General features: G+C 39.5%; 1 protein-coding gene across 2 annotated transcripts in view; it reads right to left on the bottom strand.

The window, feature by feature from the left end:
- Window positions 1-2,004: 2,004 nt before the first annotated feature.
- Window positions 2,005-27,992, bottom strand: part of dhx9 (DExH-box helicase 9) — a 36,560-nt gene continuing 10,572 nt past the window's right edge. For both annotated transcript variants that reach the window (XM_008114719.3, XM_008114721.3), the window contains 22 exons: window positions 25,667-25,713; window positions 24,936-25,072; window positions 23,937-24,026; window positions 23,683-23,844; window positions 23,427-23,504; window positions 22,018-22,209; window positions 20,425-20,566; window positions 18,390-18,472; window positions 17,293-17,449; window positions 16,723-16,823; window positions 15,297-15,510; window positions 15,104-15,198; window positions 14,410-14,483; window positions 14,076-14,228; window positions 12,346-12,506; window positions 11,289-11,400; window positions 10,843-11,004; window positions 10,600-10,727; window positions 9,108-9,337; window positions 6,078-6,193; window positions 4,556-4,756; window positions 2,005-2,712 (listed from right to left, as the gene is read on the bottom strand). In XM_008114719.3, the coding sequence (XP_008112926.2) occupies window positions 2,394-2,712; window positions 4,556-4,756; window positions 6,078-6,193; window positions 9,108-9,337; window positions 10,600-10,727; window positions 10,843-11,004; window positions 11,289-11,400; window positions 12,346-12,506; window positions 14,076-14,228; window positions 14,410-14,483; window positions 15,104-15,198; window positions 15,297-15,510; window positions 16,723-16,823; window positions 17,293-17,449; window positions 18,390-18,472; window positions 20,425-20,566; window positions 22,018-22,209; window positions 23,427-23,504; window positions 23,683-23,844; window positions 23,937-24,026; window positions 24,936-25,072; window positions 25,667-25,713 (3,154 nt within the window). In that variant the 3' untranslated portion in view covers window positions 2,005-2,393. The remainder of the gene's footprint in view (window positions 2,713-4,555; window positions 4,757-6,077; window positions 6,194-9,107; window positions 9,338-10,599; window positions 10,728-10,842; window positions 11,005-11,288; window positions 11,401-12,345; window positions 12,507-14,075; window positions 14,229-14,409; window positions 14,484-15,103; window positions 15,199-15,296; window positions 15,511-16,722; window positions 16,824-17,292; window positions 17,450-18,389; window positions 18,473-20,424; window positions 20,567-22,017; window positions 22,210-23,426; window positions 23,505-23,682; window positions 23,845-23,936; window positions 24,027-24,935; window positions 25,073-25,666; window positions 25,714-27,992) is intronic.

Raw genomic sequence — 27,992 nt, 5'->3', positions numbered from 1 at the left:
TTTTCTGGCAAGGTAGCATCTGAGAGATGATAAGAGACAATCTTGTGGCTGCTAATGATGCTAGGAACTCCAAGAGAGTAGATGTTGAAGTAGAGGATCCACGTCATGTAGGTGGGCAATTAGAATTTTTTTCCACTTAGCGTGATTTCCTTGTAGACGGTCTGTGGGCCGCCTGTAAGATGTCCTTTACTGCTTGTGATAGGAGTGGTTGTGGATTGCCATGCCGTGAGCTGAAGGTGCTCAATGTCCGGATGGCGTAGAGTGCTGTGGTTCGTTGTAAGAAAGTCTGGGCACCGTGGTAGGTCCAGAGGAAGGTGGGCACTGTGCCAGGGTGATACAGTTTGGGGACGGGCCAGCACCGAGTGTTCCTGGGCAGGAGACTTGGAGCGGTACCTTTTGCATGCTGAAGAGTGAGTTGGGGAAGGGAAAGGCGCTGTTGGAAGTTGTAGCGAACAGGCCAGTGTCAGGGGCGCCAAGGGAGCTGGTTGAGGTGTTTGAGGAGGCAGCAAGGCGTGATCGTAAAAGAGCACCTTAAGCCGCGTCTCCGTTTTTCCTCGCTTGTGGGGTAAAGGCACAGCAAACAGAGCAAGAACTGACTGAATGCACCTCCCCTAAACAAAGGAGACATTTATCATATTATAGCTGCTTATGATTAAACCTCATTTAACATGCCAGTTGATCATATGAGAGATTGCAAGTTCCTGGTTAGCATGATAAGTAGAATTCAGTTCTCATATTTTTCTCTGAAGCGCATGGTCACTTTGCTCTTCCCCTTACATCAAATGTTATTTGGTATGCGTGGATCAATGCTGGAACACACTGCACTACAATTACGGATTCAGTCTTACTGAATTGCAAAACACTATATGCTGCAGGGTCACCATCTTGCAAATGACTGAACCTATGCGTTGTTTGTGTGCGTTTGTGCCTGAATGGATTAATTTAGGAATGAGATTTAACAAAATATACTTACCAATGTTTTGCTGACTCCATCACATTCAAGAGAACAGGCCTGGCATTTGGATGTCAGATACATAGGGTGTTTCAAAGAGTTTTAAACCATTAACGTTAGATGCTGCATTATCTGGATTGGAAAAGGGAGAAGCTTCTATATATTCATGAAAAACCATTTGTAGAGTACTGATTGTTTCTTAACTCTGGCAACCTGGAACATCTTACTACAGATCTGTAATCCATGATGTGGCAACTGAAGGTAGGCGGCCATAGAACAGCAGTTCTCAGTGTGCTCTGTGGAGCCCTTGGGGTTTTGTGAAGTACTTAGGGCTTCAGTTTCTTCCTCCCCTCGCCTCTAAGTTTTCCCTCTTCTGCTCCTCCCCTTCCCTGCCTCCCTCACCCCCAAAAGCCTTTCTTCCTCCCTGCCTTGCTGGCCAGATCTTTTTCCCCCACACCTTCCTTGCTTCCAAAACCATGTTTCCCTCCCACCACTCAGGGGATGCTTTGATTGTGCTTTTTCTGCATGGCAGAAGGAGGTTGGACTGGATGGCCCAGGGGTTGCTCCTATTACTATTGCAAAGGTTGGATGGCCATCGGTTGGGGGTCCTTTGTCAAAAGGTTTGCCCATGCCTGATATATACACATATAATACAAATATTTATTGGGGCTCCACAAGAAACTTTTGCTTCAAAAAGGGCTTCACGGCTGAAAAAGATAAGCAAGGCACAGTTCTATCATGCCCTAACAGCTCTGCTGCTACTGAACTTCATTTTTCTTCTTCCTTCTATGTTGTGTTTGGCACATGAGGAAGCACTCAGGTAAGTGTGTCTAAGCATGAACACTGGAGACGTGTGGTTACAGCTCCAACTAAAACTATTCAGCTCTGAAGTTTCCCAGCATTGCTTTTCATAGGCAAAAGATCTATACACATATAAATCGAAAATTAACCTGTTTGCTTATATAAGGGACTGCAAGAGCTAACATTCTATTGTCTTTTGAATTGATTATTGCAAAAGCTGCAGGTACCTACTAAAATCAATTTTTTGAAAAGACATTTCACGGTTTTATTTAAATCTAACTTCTGGTAAAATACAGAAGGCTTAAGATCATACAGATTTGAAAAGAGCAGACCAAATTCACTGGAAAGTCTCAGCTGAGTGATTTATAACATTTTTGTAAGTTTAAAATAGGTGCATTTAAATCACAGTCAAAATGAAACATGGTCCCAATGCATTATCCATGAAAAAAAAGTGTATTACTAGGTTCAAAATGAAGACATGGAACACCATTGTAAGAATCAATATTTTACATAGATTCCAGAATTTAAATAATTCTTTCAATCTACTGTTAACTCTAGGACCATGAACAGTTGCACAATACAAACAAAGGAAATATATGGGGATGTATTAATTCATACATGTTACACTGGGATACTATTTTCAGTAGCCACCTCTACCACCCCAACCACCTCCAAAACCACCACCTCTGTTTCCACCACCTTGAAATCCTCTACCAGAACCTTGAAAGCCTCCAGGACCTTGAAAACCACCCCTTCCTGAATAACCCCCTCCCCCAGAGCCGCCACGGTAAGAACTGTATCCACCTCCATAACCACTTCCATAACCGCCTCCATAACCACTCCCGTATCCCCCCCTTCCATATCCCCCCCTGTAGCCGCCGCCACCACCACCTCTTCCTCTGTAGCCTCCTCCATTGTCATATCGGGCCATCTTGGGTGGACGAGGGCCATCTCCATACCTGGGGACAGAAATTATTTTAAACAAGGAATATATGTAATCCATAAAATATACAATTATAGGTTTTAAAAGCCTGGCAAACAGGTAATTTGAAGTAAGAAATCTTGCTGGCTGAAATTTTTAAGCATTAAAGATTAAACATATCTTGTAGTTTTCTTAAATTTTGTTCTTTCATCAAAGTGGGCTGTTATAAAAGTGAGATAATGCAACTATTGTATTGGTTATTTTATCCTCTTTTTTTCGATGCAATGATCTAAGCATGACATACACTGCCTTTACTTTTCATTATGGCACTTTACTAGTTTCCATTAATAGTAATTTAGAAGTTTAGTTAAGATGTATCTACTGGCTGTTAAGAATTGTGGAAGTTGAACTCCAAAATACCTGGAGGCCTGAAGTTAGCCCATGCCTGTCCTAAGAGAATTCACTAAATATGCTTCCAGTACCTAGCTGTCCTCACCTCAGAACACAAAAAAATTCTGACACTAAGATCATAAACTATATCACACTCACATTTAGGTACACAGGTCACAAGGGTGAGGACTCCTGCACTCAAAAACACAACCTCAAACTAAGCCTGAAAACAATCTGCTAATTGATGGAACTCTTGATATTAAGGACACAACACTTGAGTTCCTTGAATTGCTACTGCTGAATTCAGAAACAGGCACAACTTCTAAGCATTTTTCAAGGGTGAGCCTTACGCAGTCTAGAAATCCAGCCTGATCTTACTAGAGCATAAATAAATGTAGTCTAATCAGCATTCCATGTGACTGACACCAAAGTAAGTGTACAAGTTCCTGACATAACATGGCCATGCAGAAATATTCACAAAGATAATATCTCTGCAGGAGAAATGCAATGGTATTAAAACATGTCATGTCGGGAATAGAGCATTTCTTTATAATTTAAAACAATATAACAGGCACATGCAACTCTGCATGATCCCTTTGGTAATCTGCACTTAATATCATTCAAGTTCACCTGCTGTGAAATTATGCCTCATGGTCTTTCCCAGTAAGATCCTTTGGAAACCTATACTATTGTATTTCATCACATAATAGTCACCACCATGTAATAACTGTGCCATTTCTTTGGGTGGCAAAATGGTATTTGTGTGTTTCCAGCATAACAGTCACAGAAGCATTTGAGGCTGATTCCCTTTCTTTCTTCTTTTTCCAAAGGCAAGGAAGTTCAATAAAACTGAAATGGAGGTCTCTGAAACAGATCTTCCTTCCTTCCTCCAAAGAACTCCCAATTCAGACTGCCTTGCATTTGGAGAAGGGAGGGAGGGAGGGAAGAGGAATTCTCCCTTCTCCTTGACAAAGCAATGTAAAAAACTAAGAAACAGAAGCAGAACAGTTTGTTTGTTTGAGGCTGGATCATCCCACCTCCTCTTGTCTGACATAAGGCAGTTAATTTTTTAATTAAGAAATCGGAAACCAGAGAATCAAAGGAATTTTTTTTCATTGTATAATAGTCACAAATTCCTTTTTTGATTTAAAAAGAGGAAAAGTGGGACTATTATGTGATGAAATATGGTATTTGCTTTCTTATTTTTTCTGAACACTTTTGATACCTACCAAAAAGACTAGCTTCCAAATTACTGATAAAGTACATTCTGTAGTTTATTCATACAGTTCACTGTAGACACATTTTATTTCCCGTGAAGGCTACCTACACTCCACCTACACATCTTAAATTAACCTGCTTCAATCTGCTAAGACCCCATGATTACTAGAGCATCTCTATTTTTTTTTAAAAAAACGTTTCTTCATTGCTCAAGTATGAAACAAAGAAAAGGAAACCTCACTGTCAATCAAAAATTAAGGCACAGCACTAACCTCATATTGCCCAATGTGAGATTGATGCCAGCTGCTAGTGGCTTTGAGATTTCCCCAATAACGTTCAGCATGTTTTTGTTCAATGGATCTAGGTCACTAATGATTTCTGGATTTTTGGTTACTTCAACCACAAGGGCTTCCATTGCTGCTCGCAGGGCAGTAATACAGGCAGCGGCACTGTGAGGTATCTGCAGTTTGATCCTAAAAGGGACAACTCAAGTTTAAATATATCCCCACATATATAACACAATTCTGTTCTAGAAAAGAGGCTGCTACAGAATATGTAAAATGTTTTGTTTTGTATTCAATGTGACTGTTACTTTCTATTTAAAGAACCAGTTGTATTAGATGATAAAACTTTTAGTTACTCTAGTAACTTTAATTCTGCAAAAATACTGTGAATCTTCAGGAAAACCCCCATGTTATTTTGACATAAAAGAGGATCCAATTGCATTAACTTATTTTAACTTTTTTTTTCATTTTGATATGGCCTGGAAATTATTTAAACCACTTGATTTTCTCTTTATTTCTGATGTATGAACACTGCTATCACTCCTACCCTGGTCATGAAACTATTACAATTAAAGAGATGAAAAATAATGGAAACAACTCTTAACATAATCCTAACAATTATGTTAAAGATACACACGTTCATCTGCAACAAGAATTGGCAACATAAGAAATGCTACTGCTATATATTGGAAGACAAAGATACAAAACTACAAAGTGTGTGTGTGTCAGGAGCGACTAGAGAAACTGCAACTTCTTGGTGTGAGAGAATTGGTTGTCTGCTTTGGTATTTTTACCATCTTTGCGGAAGGCTTCTCATGTCTCTGCATGGAGCTGGAGCTGATAGAGGGAGCTCATCCACGCTCTCCCCGGGTTGGATTTAAACCGGCAACCTTCAGGTCACCAACCTAACCTTCAAGTCATCAGTCCTGCCAGCACAAGGGTTTAACCCACTGCGCCACTGGCGGCTCCTACAAAGTCACCCCCAAGATCAAAGTATAATTGCTCTTGATTAGTCTCTTCCTATATTTCATTTTTTCAAAAAAAATTATATATCCATATGATCATTTTCTTACAATCATGTGTCTTGTTTACACTTAAGATAGTGCTTCCAATTCTGGCCACAATAATTTCCAGCAGCTTGCACAGCTTAAGATTTGGAGGAGGCAAAATAAAAGAGGCAACAGGTTTTAAAGGAGAAGGTTTTGAGCAGTAGGACAGTGGATTTGGCTTTATATTTACACATAAAAGAGAAAAATGGGACAAATTGTGACTAGAACTCTCCAATGTTTTTGTAGAATGAATTAACAGAATTGTATCTGTTCTAACACTTGCAGATTAACAAGGTTATTATTTATACACACAGAAAAGAGAATACAAATTCATTTTACTTTTAACACAGAATTCTAAGCTTGCCTGACAACTTGCTTCAGCCCTTTCCAGCTACAAAATCACTCATATCTCAAAATCTTTCCTCTATGCATTTAATATCTAGTTGGCCAAATGTTCATACCAGTCATCCAACATAATAATCTCTCCATCAGATGTAACTTTCTTGGAGCCAAAGAGGAGCAGCTGCAAAGGGCTCACTAAGGTCATTGCTTTGGCAGAAATTGCTCGTGTCCGGATCTGCAAAGAGAAAAATGTCCAGAGGCTGGTGTAGATCAAGTTGACATAGAATCTGATATATTAAACAAAAGTAAGGTTTAAAAAATGCACGTTTCTAATTCCTATGCTATAACAAAGCATTGAACACCACCCAATACTGCTTAAATGTTTAGAAATCAGAGAAGAATAGAAGCAAAGTCTGCACCAGTGGTTCTCAACCTGGGGTCCCCAAATGTTTTTGGCCTACAACTCCCAGAAATCCCAGCCAGTTTACCAGCTGTTAGAATTTCTGGGAGTTGAAGTCTAAAAACATCTGGGGACCCCAGGCTGAAAACCACTAGTCTACATGGTAAAGGCAATTTTTTACTCTGTAATATCTATCCTGCTTTATGCTAGTTTCTATCTGCTTCCCTCTCACAGTTGAATGTGTTTTCAGAATTCTGTGGGACAAGGGATCCACACAATTATTTAATTTCTAGAAAGTGCTTCAATTTTATTCTAAGCACAAAATAATTAATGACTGTAAAAAGTAGCAGCCACTTGACAACCTAGACCAGGGGTCCTCAAACTTTTTAAGTGGAGGGCCGGTTCATGGTCCCTCACATTGTTGAGGGGCCAAATTATCATTTGAAAAAAAAAATGAACAAATTCCTATGGACACTGCACATATCTTATTTGTAGTGAATTCCCCCCCCCCCCCCCCCGGGACAACAATTACTTATTTATTTATTTGCTACATTTATACCCCACCCTCTCTCACCCCAAAGGGGACTCAGAGCAGCTTACAAGTTGTATGTACATACAATATATTATATTATTAGCATAGTACAATATTAGCATTATATATTAATACTAGCTGTGCCCGGCCACGCATTGCTGTGGCAAAGTGGTGGTGGTATTTGTTAAAAATTGTGTAATTTTTATTTGACGTTATTTGTTTTTTTATAAATTTTATTGTGTTATCTTTTTATTATATTTTATTATTTTCTTGTATTATTTTTAGTTATTTTCTGTTATAGTATTTTATTGTATTAATTTTTTAGTGTTTTTAATTATTTTTAGTGTTTTTAATTATTTTTAGTTGGGTTGCTAGGAGACCAAGTGGGAAGAGCTTAGCCTTCTAACTGGCAGCAATTGGATAAAAGCAATTATTCCTCTCTCTCTAATTAGGACTTTATTTTTCTTTTCTTTTTGTTGTATCAACCTAGAGGCATGGATAATTGGTTGTGTCGTCAAATTTAGAGGTTGGGGGGGCCTGTAGTTTTGTTGTTTTGTGGGTCGCCGTGATGCCATCACTCTTTTATATATATAGAAGAGTGATGGCATCAGGGCAGCGGACAAAACAACAAAACTACGGGCCCCCCAACCTCGAAATTTGACAACACAACCCATCATCCACGGCTCTAGGTTGATACAACAAAAAGAAAAGAAAAATAAAATCCTAATTAGAGGGAGAGGAATAATTGCTTTTATCCAATTGCTGCCAGTTAGAGGGCTAAGCTCCGCCCACTTGGTCTCCTAGCAATGCACTCAGCCCAGGGGACAGGCACAAGAGTTTGGCGAGACCCCTAAGGGCCATCCAGCCCAACCCTTTCTACTATGCAGCAGGACACAATCCAAGCATTCCCAACACATGGACAACGTATAAATACTATACAATACTACACAGGGACATAGACCCCCCTCTATCCTCACCACTTTCACAGTACACAAACAACCAAATGCATACTAAACATAAAGACAACCATACAACAGACATTCAATACCACCACTACCTCAACAAGTTCTCATCAACACCACCAGACAAGCCACAGCAACGCGTGGCCGGGCATAGCTAGTATATTATATTATTACCATAGCACAATATTAGTAAATGAATGAACAATATTTAAAAATAATAACAGTTTTAACCAACATACTGTAAACCTTTCAGGATTTCAATGGGAAGTGTGGGCCTGCTTCTGCCCAATGAGATAATCAAGTTAAGTAGGATTGTTGTTGTTGTGTGCCTTCAAGTCATTTCAGACTTTGGGCGAGCCTAAGTCCAAAACTGAGAGTGGGGGCCAGGTCAATGACCTTGGAGGGCCGCATCCGGCCCCCGGGCCTTAGTTTGGGGACCCCTGACCTAGACCTAATAAAATGTAAAATAGCTCAAATTATGTGGTAAACAAATAGAACTGGCTTTCAAAAAGGACCTCAATCTATATACAGTAGAGTCTCACTTATCCAAGCCTCACTTATCCAAGCCTCTGGATAATCCAAGCCATTTTTGTAGTCAATGTTTGCAATATATCGTGATATTTTGGTGCTAAATTCGTAAATACAGTAATTACAACATAACATTACTGCGTATTGAACTACTTTTTCTGTCAAATTTGTTGTATAGCATGATGTTTTGGTGCTTAATTTGTAAAATCATAACCAAATTTGATGTTTAATAGGCTTTTCCTTAATCCATCCTTATTATCCAAGATATTCGCTTATCCAAGCTTCTGCCGGCCCGTTTAGCTTGGATAAGTGAGACTCTACTGTAATTTGAAAAACTGTTGCATTTGCCTTCTCCAACCCATATGCTATCTATAGGCTAGCTATTTTGAACTATCACTCCCAGAAGATGGTTAATAGTGCAGAAATATGGAAACTATAATCCTAAATATTGAAGGGATATATGACCACAACCACTGGCATTACATGTTAATAAAAAATTGTGATTACAAAAAATGGTCATCACAATTTTTACTATACTAGACTTGGCTACACTAAAATATCCTTTTCTGTTATGCACAGCAAGTATTCTAAGTATAAGAAAAGAGATAGCAGTGTGCCACATACTTAAATTAGAACTTTTTTTGGTTAAAAAAAACAAACATGAAGTAGCATCTTAGACTTGGAAAAGGTAATTTGGTAACCAAAGATTTATTTCACACCTGCCTACCTTTTCACCAAAAACGAAGAATGGACATGGGTATTTCATGTCCTGACTGCTGAAAGGGCAGTTAACAGAAGACTTGTGAATAAGTGCATTACGTCCCTCAGTGGTGAGAATCTTCCTTTTCTCCTTGTGGAAACAGACATTTGGATACAAGCCAAAGGCTAGCAGGGAGATAACAATATCCAGACTGTTGTCTGGTCCAGTGTTGTTAAATACCTGTGTCGCCAAACATTCTGGGAAGAAAACAAAAAGCTGTGTATGCAAACAGGGAAGCTACATACATTTCATGGACCCAACATTCAGCATCTAGCCCACAAGTGTAAAACTCAAGGCCCACAGCCCTAACTCAGCCTGCTATGTCATCTTATGTGGCCCTCCAAGATGCTGGATTACAAATCCTGTATTCCTCATCATTAATAATACTTTCTTTCTAGACCACCTTCTCGCCCAGAAGGAACTCAGGGTGGTTTACACCCTGTAAAAAAGGAAAACATTCAATGCCCAAAATAATACAAACACATCAAAAAAATCAAAGTAATAGTATACAATAACAACAGTAAATTAATAGCAAAAGAATTAAAACAGTATAAAACAATCCAAATAGACATGATAACACGAATAACATGAATTAACATTAAAACATATACCCTGTAGGTAAAGGTAAAGCCTGAACTGTAGATAGAAAGGCGAGGTTGCTGAAGCACATTTACTTTTTGAATGTGCAATGTGAGAAACATGCTTTAATACAAATTTTAGATTGAAAGATATAAATCACACTTAAGCTATTGCTGTCAGTACTGCTCATAAATTTAGCACATGATCATACACACATGTATATTCAAGACAGGATGACTAGAGCTAATGGGACGTGTGATATAGTCAAGATAGTAGAGTTTGAATTTAGATGCAATGATTGTGGATATGATGTCCCATGTAAAATCTCCTGTAACCTTTCCCTAACCTCAGAGACACAAGTGATGCTGGACTGCAATTCCCATTATCCCAAGTCTGCATGACGGATAACTATATAACACGATTTTTGTTCCTGGGTTATAAATATCATTTCCTAATTGGTTCTGTCATAAAAACATGGAAAACGTTTATTAAACGGCAAAAACTTCAGTGAATATCTCATCGAGTCTCAACCAATTCAACATAGTTTGTGGCAACCATAAAAACGAAGTTTCTGGATTATAACAACTATTTTCAAAGTAAGTACCGCACAATTAAACAGGAAATAAAACTTTCAAACCAGGAACAGATTTTTTTTGTCAAATTTTGTTACATAGTGTAATCAAAAGTGACGGGAGTTATCGTTCAATAACATCTGGGGCCCGAAATTGGGTAAAAAGTAAAGACCACAGTCCAATTATAAAAAAATTATAGTTGGTCCTCTGCATTCATGGATTCTTCATCCATGGCCCTTGAGGAAAGTGAGTTTGACACCCCAATCTAGCCCTTGTAACATGACAAATACATTCATAGGGCATTTTACCTTCTGGAAATCCAGAGTTAACAAGAATGTCTTTCAATTGCACTTTGGCTTCCCAGGTCATTCTGAGTGTTGCTATGTTAAGTCGTTTATGTTCGCAGAAACGTATCTCCGCAGTTTCCCCACCAATTCTGCCAAAAGAAAAAGGGCAATATTGATTTCCTGTGTAGAACCACTCCACAGGAAAGCATCCATGTGTAAAAATAGCTAACTGTAAGTCCAACATAATGTCTTGAATCCATTTACCTTGCATTATCCCAGGCTTGAAAAACAGAGAGCAGAGCCACATGATCAGAAAACCGGTTACCAGCAAAATTTCTGTGGACATACCCCAACCTCTTTCCTTCACTGATGAAGGGCTCAGGGAAGCAGGTGGCTGCAGAGATGGTACACACAGCATCTCCCACACTAAAAAACAAAACAGTGACTCAGTGACTAAATGGGCTGCCTATGTTATTACCAGAAATGCACAGAATTCACTTCAAGTACAAATTAAGAGGCTGTATGGTGGTGGAAGCAGCTATTATTTTTACCAAACAGATAAAACGTAACACTTCCACCTTCCAGATACATACAGGCAGGTCAAATTTAGTTCATGTTTTCTTAAATTTATTACTAAACCTAAGAGCTCATACCTCCACCATTATTAGTTTCAAAAGTACACATTTCTAGTCTTATTAAAATGCACTTACTAGAAAATGCATCCCATTATCATCATCTTCCCAAGCCGAGGTTCAATGGGGAGTCTTGCTAAAATTCTCCCAAGAGGTGTTAGCTCATCATTGCAGTCTAGTGCATCAAGCTCTGAAATAAGAGCAACATATCACCAAAACTAGGGTGCAATACAGTAAAAATACCATATTTCATTGCAAAATAATCGTACTGTTTTTATTCTCTTTTTGTATAAAAAGGTGAACTGCTTTATCCAAGACAGGAGGAGGAGGAGGGATGATCCCGCCTCAACTCAATTTCTGTTTATTTTTTTTAAGCTGCTTTGACTTGGAGAAAGAAGGAAATATATCCCTTCCCCTTCTATTTCCAATAGCAAGGCAGTTTACAAAATCAAAACTGGAACTTTTTGGAGGAAGGAGGGAAGAGCAGAGCTCCAGAGACCGCTATTTCGTTGTTGTTTTTTTTAAAACTGCCTTGCCTTAAGGAGGAATCCGCTTCAAATGGCTCAGCGACTAAAATGCAAGGAACACAAAAATACCAATTTTGCCACCCAAAAATGGGGGTCCAACTATTATGTGGTACTGTACGGTATCAATAGCCACTGTGGCTAATTACTAGAAGGACAGGTTAACTAAAATCCATCTAGACCAGGCATGGGCAAACTTTGGCCTTCCAGGTGTTTTGGACTTCAACTCCCATAATTCCTAATTGCACCTGGAGAGCTGAAGTTTGCCCATGCCTGATCTAGATGGTACCAATCATCCCATTTCAGACCCTCTCTAACTGTTGTTCCCCATACAAATTGGAAGTGAATTATGATCTTTAGAATATTGGACAAAGATGTTCACCTTGTTGAGGCCCTGTTAACAACCTGGCAGTGGTGTTACAAATCAACAATATTTTTCAGAGGCAGATTCATGTATCAACAGATTGCAGAAACCAAGTTTCACAGAACTATGAAAAAACCAGATGATTCACTAACTGTCTGTATGTCTCTACATTGCAAACAAATGAGGATATGTATGCACTAAGAAAAAGGAACACTGTGTTTGGTGACAGCAAAAGTGTGGCAAGTACCTCTGAGGGTGTGTTCTGCTTCAATGACTGCATCCAGGGGAGGTGGCTCTATAGCTTTTGCAAGGAACTGCCCAATTCCTCCCAGGCGTAGTAGTTTGATGCTTAAAGCAATTTCATGCAGTGGGGTTCGGAACATCTCTGGAGTCATATGAGTCTCAAGCCTGGAAAGATAATGAAGGGAGGATGGGAAATGTTTTGAACATCTTCAGCTACTCCTGCAAGGGTAATGCTATTCCTACCGACCATGTCACCAAGTCACTCTACAATCACACCACACATGCTCACATTCAAGCTTCAGTTGTCAATTGATGTTGTTAAGCTCCCCCCAAAGTCTGAAAAAATGATCACTTTCTCTAACTTACTCTTCTGCTGTTCTGAGACATTTCTACTCTGAAATCCATGTTAGGCTAAAGATAAAACAACCTGAAGCAGTGGAGTACTAAGAGGTACATTGGCAGTAGACCAGTGCTTCTCAACCTGGGTCCCCAGATGTTTTTACCTTCAACTCCCAGAAATCCTAACCGCTGTTAAACTGGCTGGGATTTCTGGGAGTTATAGGCCAAAACACCTGGGGACCTGCAGGTTAAGAATCACTGCAGTAGACCAGGGTGGGCACTCACTCTATAGTACCGTCTTTCTTCAATTTTAAGACATACTTTTTTCTATATAAACATCTCTAAAAATGGGGTGCATCTTCAAATCGTACACATATCTTATGTATTTTTGTTGGTGGTGGTAGTACTGAAATTAGGGTGGGTCTTATAATTAATGGTGTCTTATAATCAAAGAAATGCAGTATTAAAGTTTCATACATTCCTGCTTTACAACAGAACTGACAAGCATGTATTTAACACACATATGCACATCTCTTTCAGGCATTAATGAAAGCAGCAGCGCAGCCAACAATCAGTGCCAGCAGAGTAGTAACAACGAAGTGTATTGTATTTCAATTTAAGATAAATCTCAATCGGATGCAACAGAAGGGAACAAAGCAAAAAGGAAGTCTTTCTATCAGTCCGACTAAACAAACAAAAAGGCTTTTTGCCTCAATTGCCATGTAGAGGACAAACAGCTTTCCTGAAGTTAGATGGAAAGAAAAAACAAAGTAAGGTGGGCTCTTAGAGTAGCCACTGGGAATGGGTTCCAGTCTGCACCCTCTGATGGAAATGCTAAAGTTCCTATTAAAAATGGAACAACAGAATTGATCAAGTTCTTCTTTAAAAAGAAGTTAGTGGAGGCAAGGAGCTTCACGGCTGCAGCTCTCTATGTCCTTGAAGTCAAGCTGAGCATTGACCTGTGACTGGCAGCAGTACTCCTGCTTGTTCTTTCGTCAATCACACAGTGGCAAGCAGCTTCCGTTGGGAAACATTAAGAGACAGCAGAGGTGCTCCAAAATGTGATGAATCTGAAGATCGGACTCCCACAGATACTGTTGTTGGCAGATAAAATCTTTTTCCAGCAGTTTCATATATACGTTAGATGGCATGGAGGACAAATCCTCCAACTCTTGAGCGAAGCAAAACAACACTACTGTCTCTGGGCCCAGCCCTTCAGGAAGGAATAGAGGCACTGTAAAAGAATACCCCCAAGTCCCAACCCAGCAAAATGGCCAGGGGTATATCAGCAGTGGTAGTATTGAAAGCACTGAAAATTCCAGCAGAACCAACAGATACACTCTACCCATTTTCCAGTGCAGGTGGACCACCAAGTAGCAGCAGAGTTCAAGCTACCTTTCAAATCGAGCTCTGCTGCAGAGGTGGAAGCAGAACCCAGGGCGAACACGGCCTGCTCGTCCTTTCCGCTGCTCCAAGTTCGTTTTCGAGGCCCAGACGGTGGCATAGTTAGTCATGTTGTTATGAGCTGTGAACAACTTCACTTTTTGTCTGCAAAGTAAATTGGGAAAATTGCTATTAAAACCATTTGTATTCAAAGGTGGTATCAAATGATTCTAAGCTCTCAAATGCTAGTAAGAAGGTAGCAAAAGGATAATTATCTCTACGGAGGATTAGAAAGCAATACAAAATCCATTTTGCAGCTCAATAAACAAGAGAATCAAGAACTCACTTGCAAGAATCAATAACATAGACAACATCATTGATGGTAATGCTGGTCTCTGCAATGTTGGTGGATAAAATTACCTGGAAGAGAACCATAATGTTTTCCTGAATACAAAAATGCACTTATTAAAAAACAAATACCATATTTAACAATGCCATTGATTAGCCACCACCGCCACCAAAAATACATAAAGTACCCCAACGATTCTAAGATGCACCCCATTTTAAAAGATGCTTATATGGGGGAAAGTGCATCTTAGAATTGAAGAAATACAGTATTACATCTGCTATATTTCACTGTATAAAAGTTGCCACTGCATAATCATCACATCTCATTTTTGGGATCCTCAAATGTTTTTTTCTCCTTTTCCTCATGTAGTTGTCGCAGATCATTTTATACAAAACAAAGACAAATGCAGGGCTCTCCCTCCTACCTTCCCCCCTTAAAAATCGTTTAAACAAACGTGTAACTTTTCTTTGCTCCTCTTCATCTCTGAGGTAAGACATGGCTGTTTTTAAGATTTTAAAAAATAGAAACTGGAAAACACAAGGCACCAATTTTATCTCACTGTGTACAGTTTGGACCCCCCCCCCCCAAACACACTTTTTCTAATCTAAAAATAGGGGGATAAAAAAGCTAGTCTTATATGATTAAATATGGAATTCTTCTACTTTCCAAAAGGTACAGAAGCAAAGCTCACCTTGGTCATTCCAGGGGGAACTGGATCAAACACTTTGCGCTGCTCCTCACGGGGAATCTGGGAATGTAGAGGAAGAATCCTGTATCGCTGATTTCCTACAAGAAGAACACAGGAATGAAAAACAACTAAGGGAGGCTATCGCCCATTTATGAACACTTTTACAAAATGACGCAAAGATGGAAAGTACTTGTACCAAAGTGCGGATTCATTTCCAGATACTTCTGCATAGTGTAGATCAGATTCCAGCCAGGCAAGAAGACAAGGACTGCCCCCAGGACATTCAAGGTTTCGATATACTTCAGGAGGGCCTCAATGAGTTCAAAGGGTGTTTCTTTCTCATTCAACTGGGCCATGTGGCGCTTTGTTTCTGGGCCATATTCATTGGTACAGATAAGGTTACAATTGGTCTGCAAAAGAAAATGTAGCCCATGGAAAACATGTTTCCCAAAAATGGTATGTCTGCAGCTTGCCATCAAGATACTGGCTAAACACATCAATACGCCAAATAGGAAATACTACAGTAATTGGCTCAGTTCTTACTGCTAAGAATCAGAAACCTACTTTGACTAAATTTTCTCCAAGCCTGGACTCCAATTCTCTTCACCCTCTATCAGGGCCCTACAAACACCATCAGTATTTTGAGTGGGATCATGGCGGGTATGTGTCCCAAGAGTAGTCCAGATCCATCTTGGGTGGGAATCACGCAGCCCTCTGGTTGTTGTCCGGACTACAACTCCCACCATCCTCTATCAGTCCCACCCAAGCTTCCACCAGTATTTTTCGTTGGATCATGATCTTGGTCGAGAGCCATCAAGCCATGTAGGAGCCTTTGTGGATCATACAAATCTATACACATAATAAATGTGAAAATCTGTATGTGTGTATGTGGCACGGGTGTCCACTTACACAGACAACCTCCGGCCTCCACAAACAGCTTTAACCGAGAGTGCTGAGATGCCACTAAAACACTTCCTCCAAGGACATTGCAGGTTACAGTAAGCACATCCCAGTGTTCCTTTTTGTCTCCATTTGCATGACGCTGCCCACTGCCTTTCCCTTAACTCTTTCCTATTCTTTTCTATGGCACACAGCAATTGAACATACTAGAGAGAGGGGGTTGGGGAGAATTCACCATGATTTATAGGAGTTATAGGGACTAGGAAGTATAGTTCACCTGCAATCTAAGAGCACTCTGAACCCCACCAACGATGGACCTGGAACTAACTTGCCACACAGAAACAAACATGGCCAACTTTGCATACTGGTGGGGCATGGGAGTCATTGACCTTGACATCCAGGAGTTATAGTTCACCCATATTCAGAGAACACTGAACCCATCTGATGATGGATCTGGACCAAACTTGGCACACAAATGATGAGTTTAGTTCTAAAGTGCCCTGACTTGTACGCAAAATAAAGCCCTGCTTACTACAATGAAGAAGTTAATTTATGCTTATTAAATAAAGCAGAATTAATTACAAAAGCTGAAAAACATAATCAATTTAATATCCTTTCTATCCATTCAAATTATAGTATAAATAGTTATTTATCAATGCATCATTGCTACTAGCTTATTAGCACTGATGAAATTTTATAAGGGAGAGCCCCAGCCTACATACATCTTCATCATCACCACCTTCTTCATCCTTATCTTTTTTCTTCTTGTCCTTCGGTGGAGGAATGAATTTAGTCATCTGGATGCAGTCTTCCAGAAAATATTCTGAAACCGAGATAACAGATTACTGTGAGAATTATTTTATCAGCTAGCCATTTAAAAATAGCCTAGCAGGATGACCCACTGGATCTTAAAGATCAACTCCTAAAAGGACTAGCAAAAGCTGTAAAAGTGATATCCTAAAAGCGCAAGTTTGAGGTGCCCCCGCCAACCTGCCCTAAAAAGTACCACCAGAATCATGACATAAATCCCACAAGGATAGCAAAACATCAAAACATCCTGGCATCCCTTGGGCAACATTTTTGCAGACGGCCAATTCTCACACCAGAAGCGATTTGCAGTTTCTCAAGTTGCTCCTGACACGAAAAAAAAATTGTTTCCAACACAGATGCAATCTTTCTTGCTCTTTTTTTTGGCATTAGTAACACAACATTACAACTATTTTTTAATTCATGTCAGTGTAGAACACTGCAACAAGATCTGAACAAGAAATGATACTGTCTTTTTCAGTCACCTTGAACAGGAAATGTTCTGCCAAAAACCTCAATGATGGGACAATTAAAGTAGTATTCACAGAACATGCTGGTATCAATAGTTGCTGACATGAGGATGACTCTAATTTCAGGGTAGGCCTGAACTACATCCCGCAGAACCACCAACAGGAAATCAGTCTGTAGAGAAAAAGAAGACAATTCCTTGAAAAACTCTATTCAGATTCAACAATTATCCTTAGGACAGCTAAGGACTTGGGAAAATGGTACATTACTGTACTTCAGGATCCTGCTGTTATTTGCCATCAACTCAACTTTGATTTACAGTGGTCCACAAATGAGGGACCTCCAAGTTTGATCACCAAAGCACAAACATATGGCTCATATAATAATTTTGCAAGTATTCTAATTACTTTGAATTGTTATCTTAAAATCTTACTACAACTTTGAAAGACAGGGCAGAAAATTAAGTATTATTATTTGTATAGTACAGATGAGGGGATAAGGAAGTACAGGTTACTTATCTGAAAGACTGGCTTTCAAATTATTTCACATCCCAATTTAAAAAATTATCTTGGCATCTTGGTTTTTAGGACTGTTCCTGGGATTATCTGGAGCACTGGTTATACAGAGGATGGGAAGAAAATATAACAAGAAAAATACTATGCAAAGGTGTGAAGAAATTGCCAAAGGGAAAAAAGGGAAATTCTGGGAAGGAAGAATGTTAAGGTATGTCACACAGATTCAAAGTAAGTGAGACTAATAAGAGAGTGGTAGATACAAAGGCACTGAGAGAAGGGATGCCAGAGGCACACCCTTTGAACATGCATCATATGTACATTAAATCAAATTTTAGTATAGCTAAAACATAGCTCTACTATGTTCCAAACTATGTGCTCCACTGGTATAGAACCCTTGTATTGGAATTACACAGATGGAAAAACAAGTAGACCCAAGTAAGTTCGCAGCCAAGGTTATATCCATGCCACTGTTCCAGGTTCAGCCACAATGCTTCAACTATGTAGTGCACAGTGACCCAAACCCCCCAAAATGTACTATGTTTTAGGCCACAGCCTTCTTTACACAAATAAATATTAAGTTTTAAGTGTATCCAACTCACATTGATGTCTCTCTCATGGATTTCATCCACAATGACATGACTGATTCCACGAATGCCAGCTTCCAGCTTCCTCAGGAGAACACCTTGAAGAAAAAAATCACATCAATGCAGACAATGTGCTATGCCAGCAGTACTACAGGGTGTGCGCCCTGATGGTGCTTTGGTATCAATTAAAAGACAGATTTGCTGGAATTATTGTGCATATGTGTACTAGTGTATATACTCAGCGTTGCCTGGGTGTTGGAGGGATCGTTGCCCCCCACTCCCATCTTCCTGCCTTTCTCTTTCCCTCCCCTCATTGCCATTTCCCTTTCTCTTCCTCCCTCCTCCCTTACTACATTTTTCTTTCTTCCCCTCATTTCCTTCCTGCCTCCTCCCTCATACACAGCAGTTAGAGCTGTTTCACTGCTTTCTTTCCCAGTGATATGACAGAGAGCCAAGCTTCATATCCAATCCTTCACCTAGTAAGAGGGCCAATCCTCCACAACCTTTGTGACACAGGCAGACTTTTGACTTATATATATACATATACACACACTGATCTTATGTATAAGCTGAAGACAGATCTTGGGGCCAAAATAATAGATTTTCATACTGTAAAGTCAAGGGTAAAACTTTGGGGCTCAGCACAAGCATCTATTTTGAAAAAAGGCGAAAACACGAGAACCAACTCTGGGGTCCAATTGTTCCTGCCAAGAAGGTATTTCATCATCTTCTCTTGCTCTCCCTATCAAGGCAGGATAGTGCCAATGAAGAGCTTCTGCCACTGCAATTTTCCTGCCTGGACATTTGAAAAGGACAGAAGCAGTACTGCAGCAAACAAAGGTACTACAATGACTCCTGTACAAGTCAACTTGGGTTTTAGGGTTCTTTTCTGGCATATTTTGACTTACAGACATACATGGCAATACCAAATTTAGTGAGATCTGGGGCTTTGTTGTGGATCTTAAAAGGTTTCCCCTTTTAAAACTTTAATATTTTACAAAAATTTCTTGGGAGTATATACCCCTTATACTCATGTGTAAGTATAGATTTTTTAAGTAAACTGGGTCTATTTTATTGCACTTTTCTCAAAAAAAACTTTTAACAACCCTCTCACCCCCAAACATCTCCTTCTCTGAGTAGAGTGGCAAAAAGCAAGAGCTTAGTTCATCTCCTGAGAACCTAAAAGAAGCAACTACCCCTTCTACTATCACCTGTCATAGTGCGACTTCTGGCCTTTTTGAATACTAAGGAAAGGAAATGACAGTGCACCGAGGGGTGGACCTGAGAGAGGGGAAAGCATTGGTGCTTTCCTATCACAGCAGAAAGACCCCTAACTTATCCTCGGTTCATATCAAAATCCAGTACAAGAATACTGAAGAATGATTGAAGGAGAAATCAAGAGAATGTTAAATATACAAATAGTAATAGTTAATAGAAATGTACTACATGCAAGGATAACAGGAGTGAAGAATATACAAAAAGAAAAATTGGTTGACAAATTAACAGTGTGTGCACAAATTATTTTAGTGAGGGGTTGGACAGATAAAACAAAATGGACTCTGACGAATTGGTATAAGTATATAGTTAATATGTTAAATGTGGAAATAACAAATCGGAAATGGAACAATATAGATAAAACTGAAAAGGTTACAACAATTAAAGAGGACGAGGGAACCAGTTAGGAATTATTTAGATAATGTGATAAGATGTGGAGTGGAAAAATTAAGACTGAGATTGACATTTCAAATGTAACTTCTATAGTTTGCTGTATAGAAGGGGAGGGTGGGAATGGGATAAAATAACAAAAAAAAATCCAATCTGTCCTAACTTTATACATGCGTACATAATGTGAGTAAATAATTAAACATTTTAAACAAAATAGATGTCTATATAGAGTCCCAACAGGGTAAAATTGTCCAATGCTTCCAATATTCTCCTATTCTCTGAAATGCCACTGTAGGAAAGAACCCTCTATTTTTGCTTAGATCAGGGTCATTCTGTTCCTTTTCCAATTTTGCATAGGAATCAGCAACCAATAACCAGCACATACCTACAGTGCAGAACATCACACTGGCATGGGGCCGGGGAAGGATTGATTCAAAGCGGACACTGTAGCCACAGCTATTCCCAGGTTCTTCTCCTCTCTCGTAGGAGACTCTTTCTGCCACCGAAACAGCACTGATCCTCCTGGGCTATATGGAAAAGAAACTGGTTATAGTTCAAATGTAAATGTAGCATCACCTGATCCACAACAATGGAGAAAAATCCCCACCATGTTGTCCTCAATCTCAGCCTGTTTGGCTGAGCTAAGCACCACTTCTTGTCTGCTAACTCCCCAAAGGACCCATAGACCTAGTTAAAAAAAAAAACAACAACTCTTGCAGAGGTGGCTTTTATGTTTTTTCACATTCAGAAATCTTGTTTGCATGAGTCTTTTTTACTAAGTCTATGGGCTGGTGGGGGGAGGCAAAAGGTTTTACATTTGATGCCGCTTTACATTCAATGAAACACAGTATTCATTTGTTTAATTTCATGATTACTATTTCAAATATAGGAGCCCCGGTGGTGAAGTGTGTTAAAGCACTGAGCTGCTGAACTTGCAGACCGAAAGGTTCCAGGTTCAAACCCTGGGAGCGGCGTGAGCGACCGTGGTTAGCTCCAGCTTCTGCCAACCTAGCAGTTCGAAAACATGCCAATGTGAGTAGATCAATAGGTACCACTCCGGCGGGAAGGTAAGGGCGCTCCATGCAGTCATGCCGGCCACATGACCTTGGAGGTGTCTACGGACAACGCCGGCTCTTCGGCTTAGAAATGGAGATGAGCACCAACCCCAGAGTCAGACATGACTGGAATTAACGTCAGGGGAAACCTTTTCCTTTTATTTCAAATATACACTCTACTTAAACCTCTTTAAAAAAAGTGGTAAGGATGATGATGATAATAATAATAATAATAATAATAATAATAATAATAATAATGTTTATGCTTGAAGCAATATTTGCTATTATAAAGTGCCAGCAACGATTTTTAGATGGAGTCCTTGTACAGAAGAGGAAAAATTCAAAAATTAGCACAAACAATGTGCATGGTATCTGTAACAGGACTAATAGGAAACTATTTGTACTAAGGTTTGGTCAACAAACTTCTAGGCATTGCAACTGATGAAGATATTGAGAAGTGGAACATGTCTAGAAAGGAGCAATCAAAATTACCAAAGATATGGAAGCAAAGGCCTATGAGAAGTGGTTGAGGGAACTGAGCATGTTCAGCCCAGAAAAAAGAAGGCCGATGGGGACATGATAACCAAGTTTAAATACTGAGGAGGGTGCAAGCTTGTTTTCTGCTGCTCTGGAGACTAAGACAGGGAGCAATTGATTTCAAAATGCAGGAAAAGATTAGGAAAACTTCCTGATAATAAGAGCTGATCAACAGTTGAACTCTCTGCCTAAAAGTGTAGTGGAAGCTTCTTCTTTGGAGATTTTTAAGCAGATGCTGGCTAGTCATATGTCAGGCATGCTTTGATAGTGTATTCCTACATGGCAGGGGCTTGGACTGGATGGCCCTTGGGGTCTCTTCCAGCTCTAGGATTATATTTAATAATATCTAAAATGTATCTAAAACAAATGCTGTTATAATCATTCACCTGAGTCACAACAATGTTACATTCAGCAGCTCTTCCACTGTGAATATATTCATCCAGGATGTATTGTGGAACCTGAGTGGTTTTGCCACAGCCTGTGGCCCCACGGATTATAACAACAGGATTTCTGTGGATGGCTTCTAGAATGCCTTGTTCAAATCCCTTCACAGGCAGAGTCTCTCTCTCTTGAAGAATCTAGGATAGAAAGCAGTTCACTATCAATATTAAGCAATTGTATCTAGCTTAACTGCTAACAATTGGCAGCTTCCTAGCTAAAATTATTTCTTTAGAAAATAGGTCATTATCCAGCTACTGATTTCTGCACTTTAAGGGCCCTCCCACACAGCCATATAATCCAGAATATCAAGGCAGATAATCCACAATATCTGCTTTGAACTGGATTATCTGAGTCCACAGATAAGACAGTTCAATGTGGCTTTTATACAGCTGTGTGGAAAGGCCAGAGTTTGAAATATGTCTAAATGTGCCTTTCGCTGCTTCTCTCTTACTGTATTAAACACATAAGAATAAACATTTTTTGTAAGTATGAAAATAAATACACACACAAGGATCATATTAGTGGATGAGCTTTAGTTATATCAGAGAGAAAGCGACACCCAACAAAGATAGAAGACTGGCTCTAGGGAAGAATTTATTTATTTAATTTTATTTATATACCGCTCTTCTCCCCCAGGGGGACTCAGAGCGGTCTTACATAATGGCAGAATGCCACATACGAAGGCTATCCAAAAGTAGGTTACATTTTGGATTTTAAAAAGGACCAAGTATAGGAGAAATCATTTACCATATGCAGCTGAAAGACACATTCCAATAATACAATCTCACATAATCCCCACTGAAATCTAGGCACGTCTCATATAGTTAAATGAGTTTGAAAAGGTCTGCCCCAGTAAATTTGCCGCCTCTCTCCTCCGTTTCCAACAATGGGGGCGTGGCTGGCAGCGCAGCATTTTGGCTATACTGCAGGAAGGGAGAAGGGGGAAGAGCTGAGGACACAAGCGGGGAATTTACTGGAGCCAAAGTCAGAGCCAGTCTGTGTTCAAATTAATATTAATTAATATTAATATTAATCCATCAGGTCATATCAGATCATATCTTATTTAGAATTGTCTAAATACTCCTTTCTGACAAATCTTCCAAGATATTTCTTAATAAAAGGAAAAAGAATATCTAGTACAGCAATGAGAGATGTAATAAATAAAGGTGCTGCAATGTATATCATGTATATCTTCTTGCATGTGGAGTATGGCCGTCTGTCTCAACATAAACTAGGTCTTTAGGCATGCTGGCATCAAATGTTTAATATCCACATTGCTGTGCCATCAAGTCAACACATATCCTAACAATCAACCTTTATGACCTTCTACAAAGTGAAAGGCCAGCAGACTTACCTTCTGCAGCTCCTGATCATTCTCCAGCTGATACATGAGATTGCTTTTTATGTCAACGCTTATCTGCTCTGGTGTAGCCTTGAAAAAAGAACACAGGATTTGAAGACACTCTTTTCTTTAACATTGCTATGACTAAATCCAATGTTAAAACCAAGGCAGTTAAGATGTTTCATGTGAAAAGTCTATTAAAAGGAAAATAAATACTAGGGCAAGAATCAAAACATAATTTACGACTATTTGCAAACTGCAGACTTACATATGCCAAAGGACCCTCATCAATATTGCAGCTTGTCCATGGATTCCAGTTTGACTGAGGTGGTGACCATGGCACAGCCCCCATTTGATTTGGACTTTGGGATGGTTCAAAGTGGGCCAGCTTCCCAAGATTGAGTACAACGGGAACGCTGGGATCTTCAGGCTGCAAATTAGGAAAATAAGAAGTTGCTATGTGAAAATAAGAAACTCATCCAAGTAAAAAAGAATGAAAACTTATTCTGACTATACACTCACTGGTGGAATGACTTCAAGACCCATCTCTTCTACAATATTGTGAAGCTGGTTTTCCAAATGAGGAGTGAGTTTGACTTCATAAGGTTCTATCTGTGGATAATTCCAATTATCATGAGTGAGAATCCAAAACCACCTCATAAGCAAAGGTTCAGAGTAAACAAGTAAATTGGTGCCTCAAAATACATACTGGATTAGTGAAACTTCATTTGCACAAAAGGAAGTAAGAAAATATTTTAGACTTAAAGAAGGAAACTAAGCAAGATCAAGTGGCTAAGAAAAGAGCTTTCCCTAGAGTTGTAAAACTCCAACATGAGGTATAGGGGAATATAGTCAAGTTCTGAAGGGCTTTGTAAGATATAATCAGTCCTGCTGACACAGTAGATTCAGCCAGGCAAATGAACTCTTGAGAAATTACACTGAGGCTCAAATCAACTGTATGCTCAAATCACACACTCACAGAGTGTAACCACTTCTATCATAGTTTGAATTCATAGTACTTGTTCTGTTTTCAAGCTAACATCTCCTGTGTCCAAATCATCACGCAATCTGCTGGATGTTAAGTTACACCAGTCCTAATTATGACTAGATACAATGTTCTTCCAGAAGGAGTCATTAACTACATAATCAAACTGTTTTATGTAATAAGCTAAATCTATTGAAACATATAAAAATATTGCAAAGGTCAGCAAGGATCTCAGACTGAAACTAACAGAAACAAGTAAACTCTGACTGATTTAAGGGCAAAATCCACATCATTTTTTGCTGGAGAGTATGAGCTCTCAGGTGCTCTACAACTTCTGGAAGCTGTTCATCTTTACTTTCAACACAGTCGGTCAAGTGTCCAAATAAAAATCACCTCCCAGAAGATCAGAACAGAACAGCAAAATCTCGGCTCTTAAATAAATATGATGTTACAACATCAACAACCTACATTTTCTAAGATTGTGAAGGCATGTCTACGAGAAGGAACCAACTACAAGACATTTCCCACAGACTCACCGATTCGCCTTCCTTTTTCTTGGTCTGACCAGAGTAAGCCTCAATGATGTTGAGATGATAGAGCTGCCTGACCAAAGACAAAGCACAGGACTGTGCTGCCAGCTTTTTATTCGAACCATGCTCACGAGCAAAGATCCCTGAAACAAAGGAATATAAAATCTGCCAGTAGCCAATGAAGATGGGTTTTCCTGCTCTTTTACTGTAGGACGTTTTAAATATGCAGTTACAAACACATTAATCAACTTCCAGCAAATCACCCATATCTCTATGAGATTACTTCTGGAGCCCCCCGGCACAACTAAAGTAAGGGAACTGATCTCGTTAAACAAATTCCTAGTATCTAGTAAAGAAGGCCTGAATAGTACATATATAACTTAATGCTTAACAAACTACATGGTAGGATGCAGTCTGCTGCCTGCTGGGACATCCTGTATCATCCTGACTTGGAATCAGATTTTATGATCCAAAATATGAAATACATTTTACAAAATGGGACTCCTTGGAACCCTGTTATTAGAATTGTTTCTAGACCGGAAGAATATTCTGAAATGCTTGACTTTTCTGAAACCTTTGGAACTTTTCGTTTTCTCTTGGTTTTGTTTGTACAAGCTGAACTAATGCCAGTAAGAATAGCTGAAACAGCCGCCCTTCATTAGTTCATATAATAGTAATTTAAACCTCCTGAAAAGTACTAATTCTGCCATAAGGACCACCTCCTATAAGACACTTACTTCGGGCCAGTTGCTTGACATAAATAGTCATTTCTGCAATAAAGCTCCTGCAATACATACAGAAAAAGAAGTATTGGTGTTTGATACTCCTATACAATAAAGGTTTCACGCAAAGCCCATAAATTATTTGCATTTTCAAAGCATGAACAAAACCTACATTTAATACATGATTATTAGTAAATCAGCAGATCTTTCCGAAGCACTTTTTTCATATTATGTATTTAAAGTGAATATATTTTTCAGAGGCAGTATGGGCTTCATCATCCATACCTCTTGTGAGAAGTGAAAAAAAAAATACTAGGATGACGTTCCCAAATAAATATGTACAACAGAAGGATCCACAGAGAACAACAATTTACAATGGTCTCAAAATTTAATCTGTAGAACCACATTTTAAGTAATTTAACCAAAACAAATTAACACTACAAATACTCTATATATGATTTTTCCTTCTTTAGCCTTACAACATCTGTTTAAGTGTAGCTTTCTGTCCCAAAGGGAGCAAATTCTCAGAAATGCTACAAGAGGAGTAAAATACATACCTCTCTTTCAACAAGTGAATCACTTCTGTGAACATAGTTAAGAAAAAATGCCCAAGCTTGCGAATAACCTCAAAGAAATGAATACAGTAGAGTCTCACTTATCCAATGTTCTGGATTATCCAATGCATTTTTGTAGTCAATGTTTTCAATGCATTATGATATTTTGGTGCTAAATTCGTAAATACAGCAATTACTACATAGCATTAATGTGTAATGATCTACTTTTTCTGTCAAATTTGTTGTATATCAAGATGTTTTGGTGCTTAATTTGTAAAATCCTAACCTATTTTGATGTTTAATAGGCTTTTTCTTAATCTCTCCTTATTATTCAATATATTCGCTTATCCAATGTTCTGCCGGCCCATTTATGTTGGATAAGTGAGACTCTACTGTAATACAAAACCAACTCCAAATATCCTCTTTAGTATTCTAAATTTTATTTATTTATTTACTAACTACATTTCTACCCCTCTTCTCACCCCGAAGAGGACTCAGACGGCTTACAAATATAGCAAGATTCAATGTCACATTACAATGTAAACAAACAAATAGACACATAAATGATAAAAAGGTTAAAATATATAAATACAATTAAAACAGTTAAAAACAAATTAAATTAAAATTAAAAACATAGTGCCTTAACCCATTATCGTCATTAGTGCTGCACTTCATATAACACTATTTCCTAAAGACCTGGTGCCACAGCCAGGTCTTCAGCTTCTTCCTGAATGTGAGGCAGAAATGGGCCAGTCTAATGTCATTGGGAAGGGAGTTCCATAGACGAGGGGCCACCACTGAGAAGGCCCTGTCTCTCGTCCCCACCAGTCACGACTGTGAGGGGGGTTGGATCAAGAGTAGGGCCTTCCCGGTAGATTGTAAAGCTATAGCCGTTTCATAGGGAGATGTTTGGACAGGTAAGTTGGGCCAGAACCGTTTAAAGGCTTTATAGGCCAAAGCCAGCACTTCAATTGTGCTCGGTAGCAAACTGGCAGCTTGTGGAGCTGACGCAACAGGGGGATTGTATGCTCCCTGTACATCGCTCTGGTGAGCAACCTGGCTGCTGCCCGTTGGAAAGGCAACCCCACATAGAGCGCTTTGCATTAGTCTATTCAAGATGTGACAAGAGCATGGACCACTGTGGCCAAGTTTGGCATCTCAAGGTACGGGTGCAGCTGGTGCACAAGTTTTAATTGTGCGAATGCTCCCATAGCCACTGCTGAGACCTGGAGTTGCAGACTCAGTGATGAATCAGGAGAACTCCCAAGCTGCGAACCTGTGTCTTCAGGAGGAGTGTAACCCCGTCCAGTACAGGCTGTAATCTTGTAACCTGTTTGACTTTTCGAATGATCCAGAGTACCTCCATCTTATCTGGATTCAATTTCAATTTGTTCGCCCCCATTCAGACCGTCACAGTGGCCAAGCACCGGTTCAGGAACTGAACCTCCTTAACAGCAGGTGGAAAGGAGTGATAGAGTTGGACATCACCTGCATACAGATTGCATTGAACTCCAAAACTGAAGATGATCTCCCTCAGTGGCTTCATGTAGATGTTAACCCTGTGGGACCCCGCAAGTCAATGGTTCTGGGGCTAAGCAGGTGTCCCCCAACACCTTGTGAGAGCAACCCTACAAGGAGGACTGGAGCCATTGCTACTCAGAAAGATACCATGGTCTATGGTATTGAAGACCGCAGAGAGGTCCAAGAGAACCAACAGGGATACACTCCCCCTGCCCACTTCCCTGCATAGATCATCCACTAAGGAAACCAAGGCTGTTTCAGTTCCA

The sequence above is a fragment of the Anolis carolinensis genome, chromosome 4 (assembly GCF_035594765.1).
Source record: "Anolis carolinensis isolate JA03-04 chromosome 4, rAnoCar3.1.pri, whole genome shotgun sequence".
Lineage (NCBI taxonomy): Eukaryota > Metazoa > Chordata > Lepidosauria > Squamata > Dactyloidae > Anolis > Anolis carolinensis.
The sequence above is the reverse complement of the archived record's forward strand: the minus strand, read 5'-3'. Positions and strand labels throughout refer to the sequence as shown.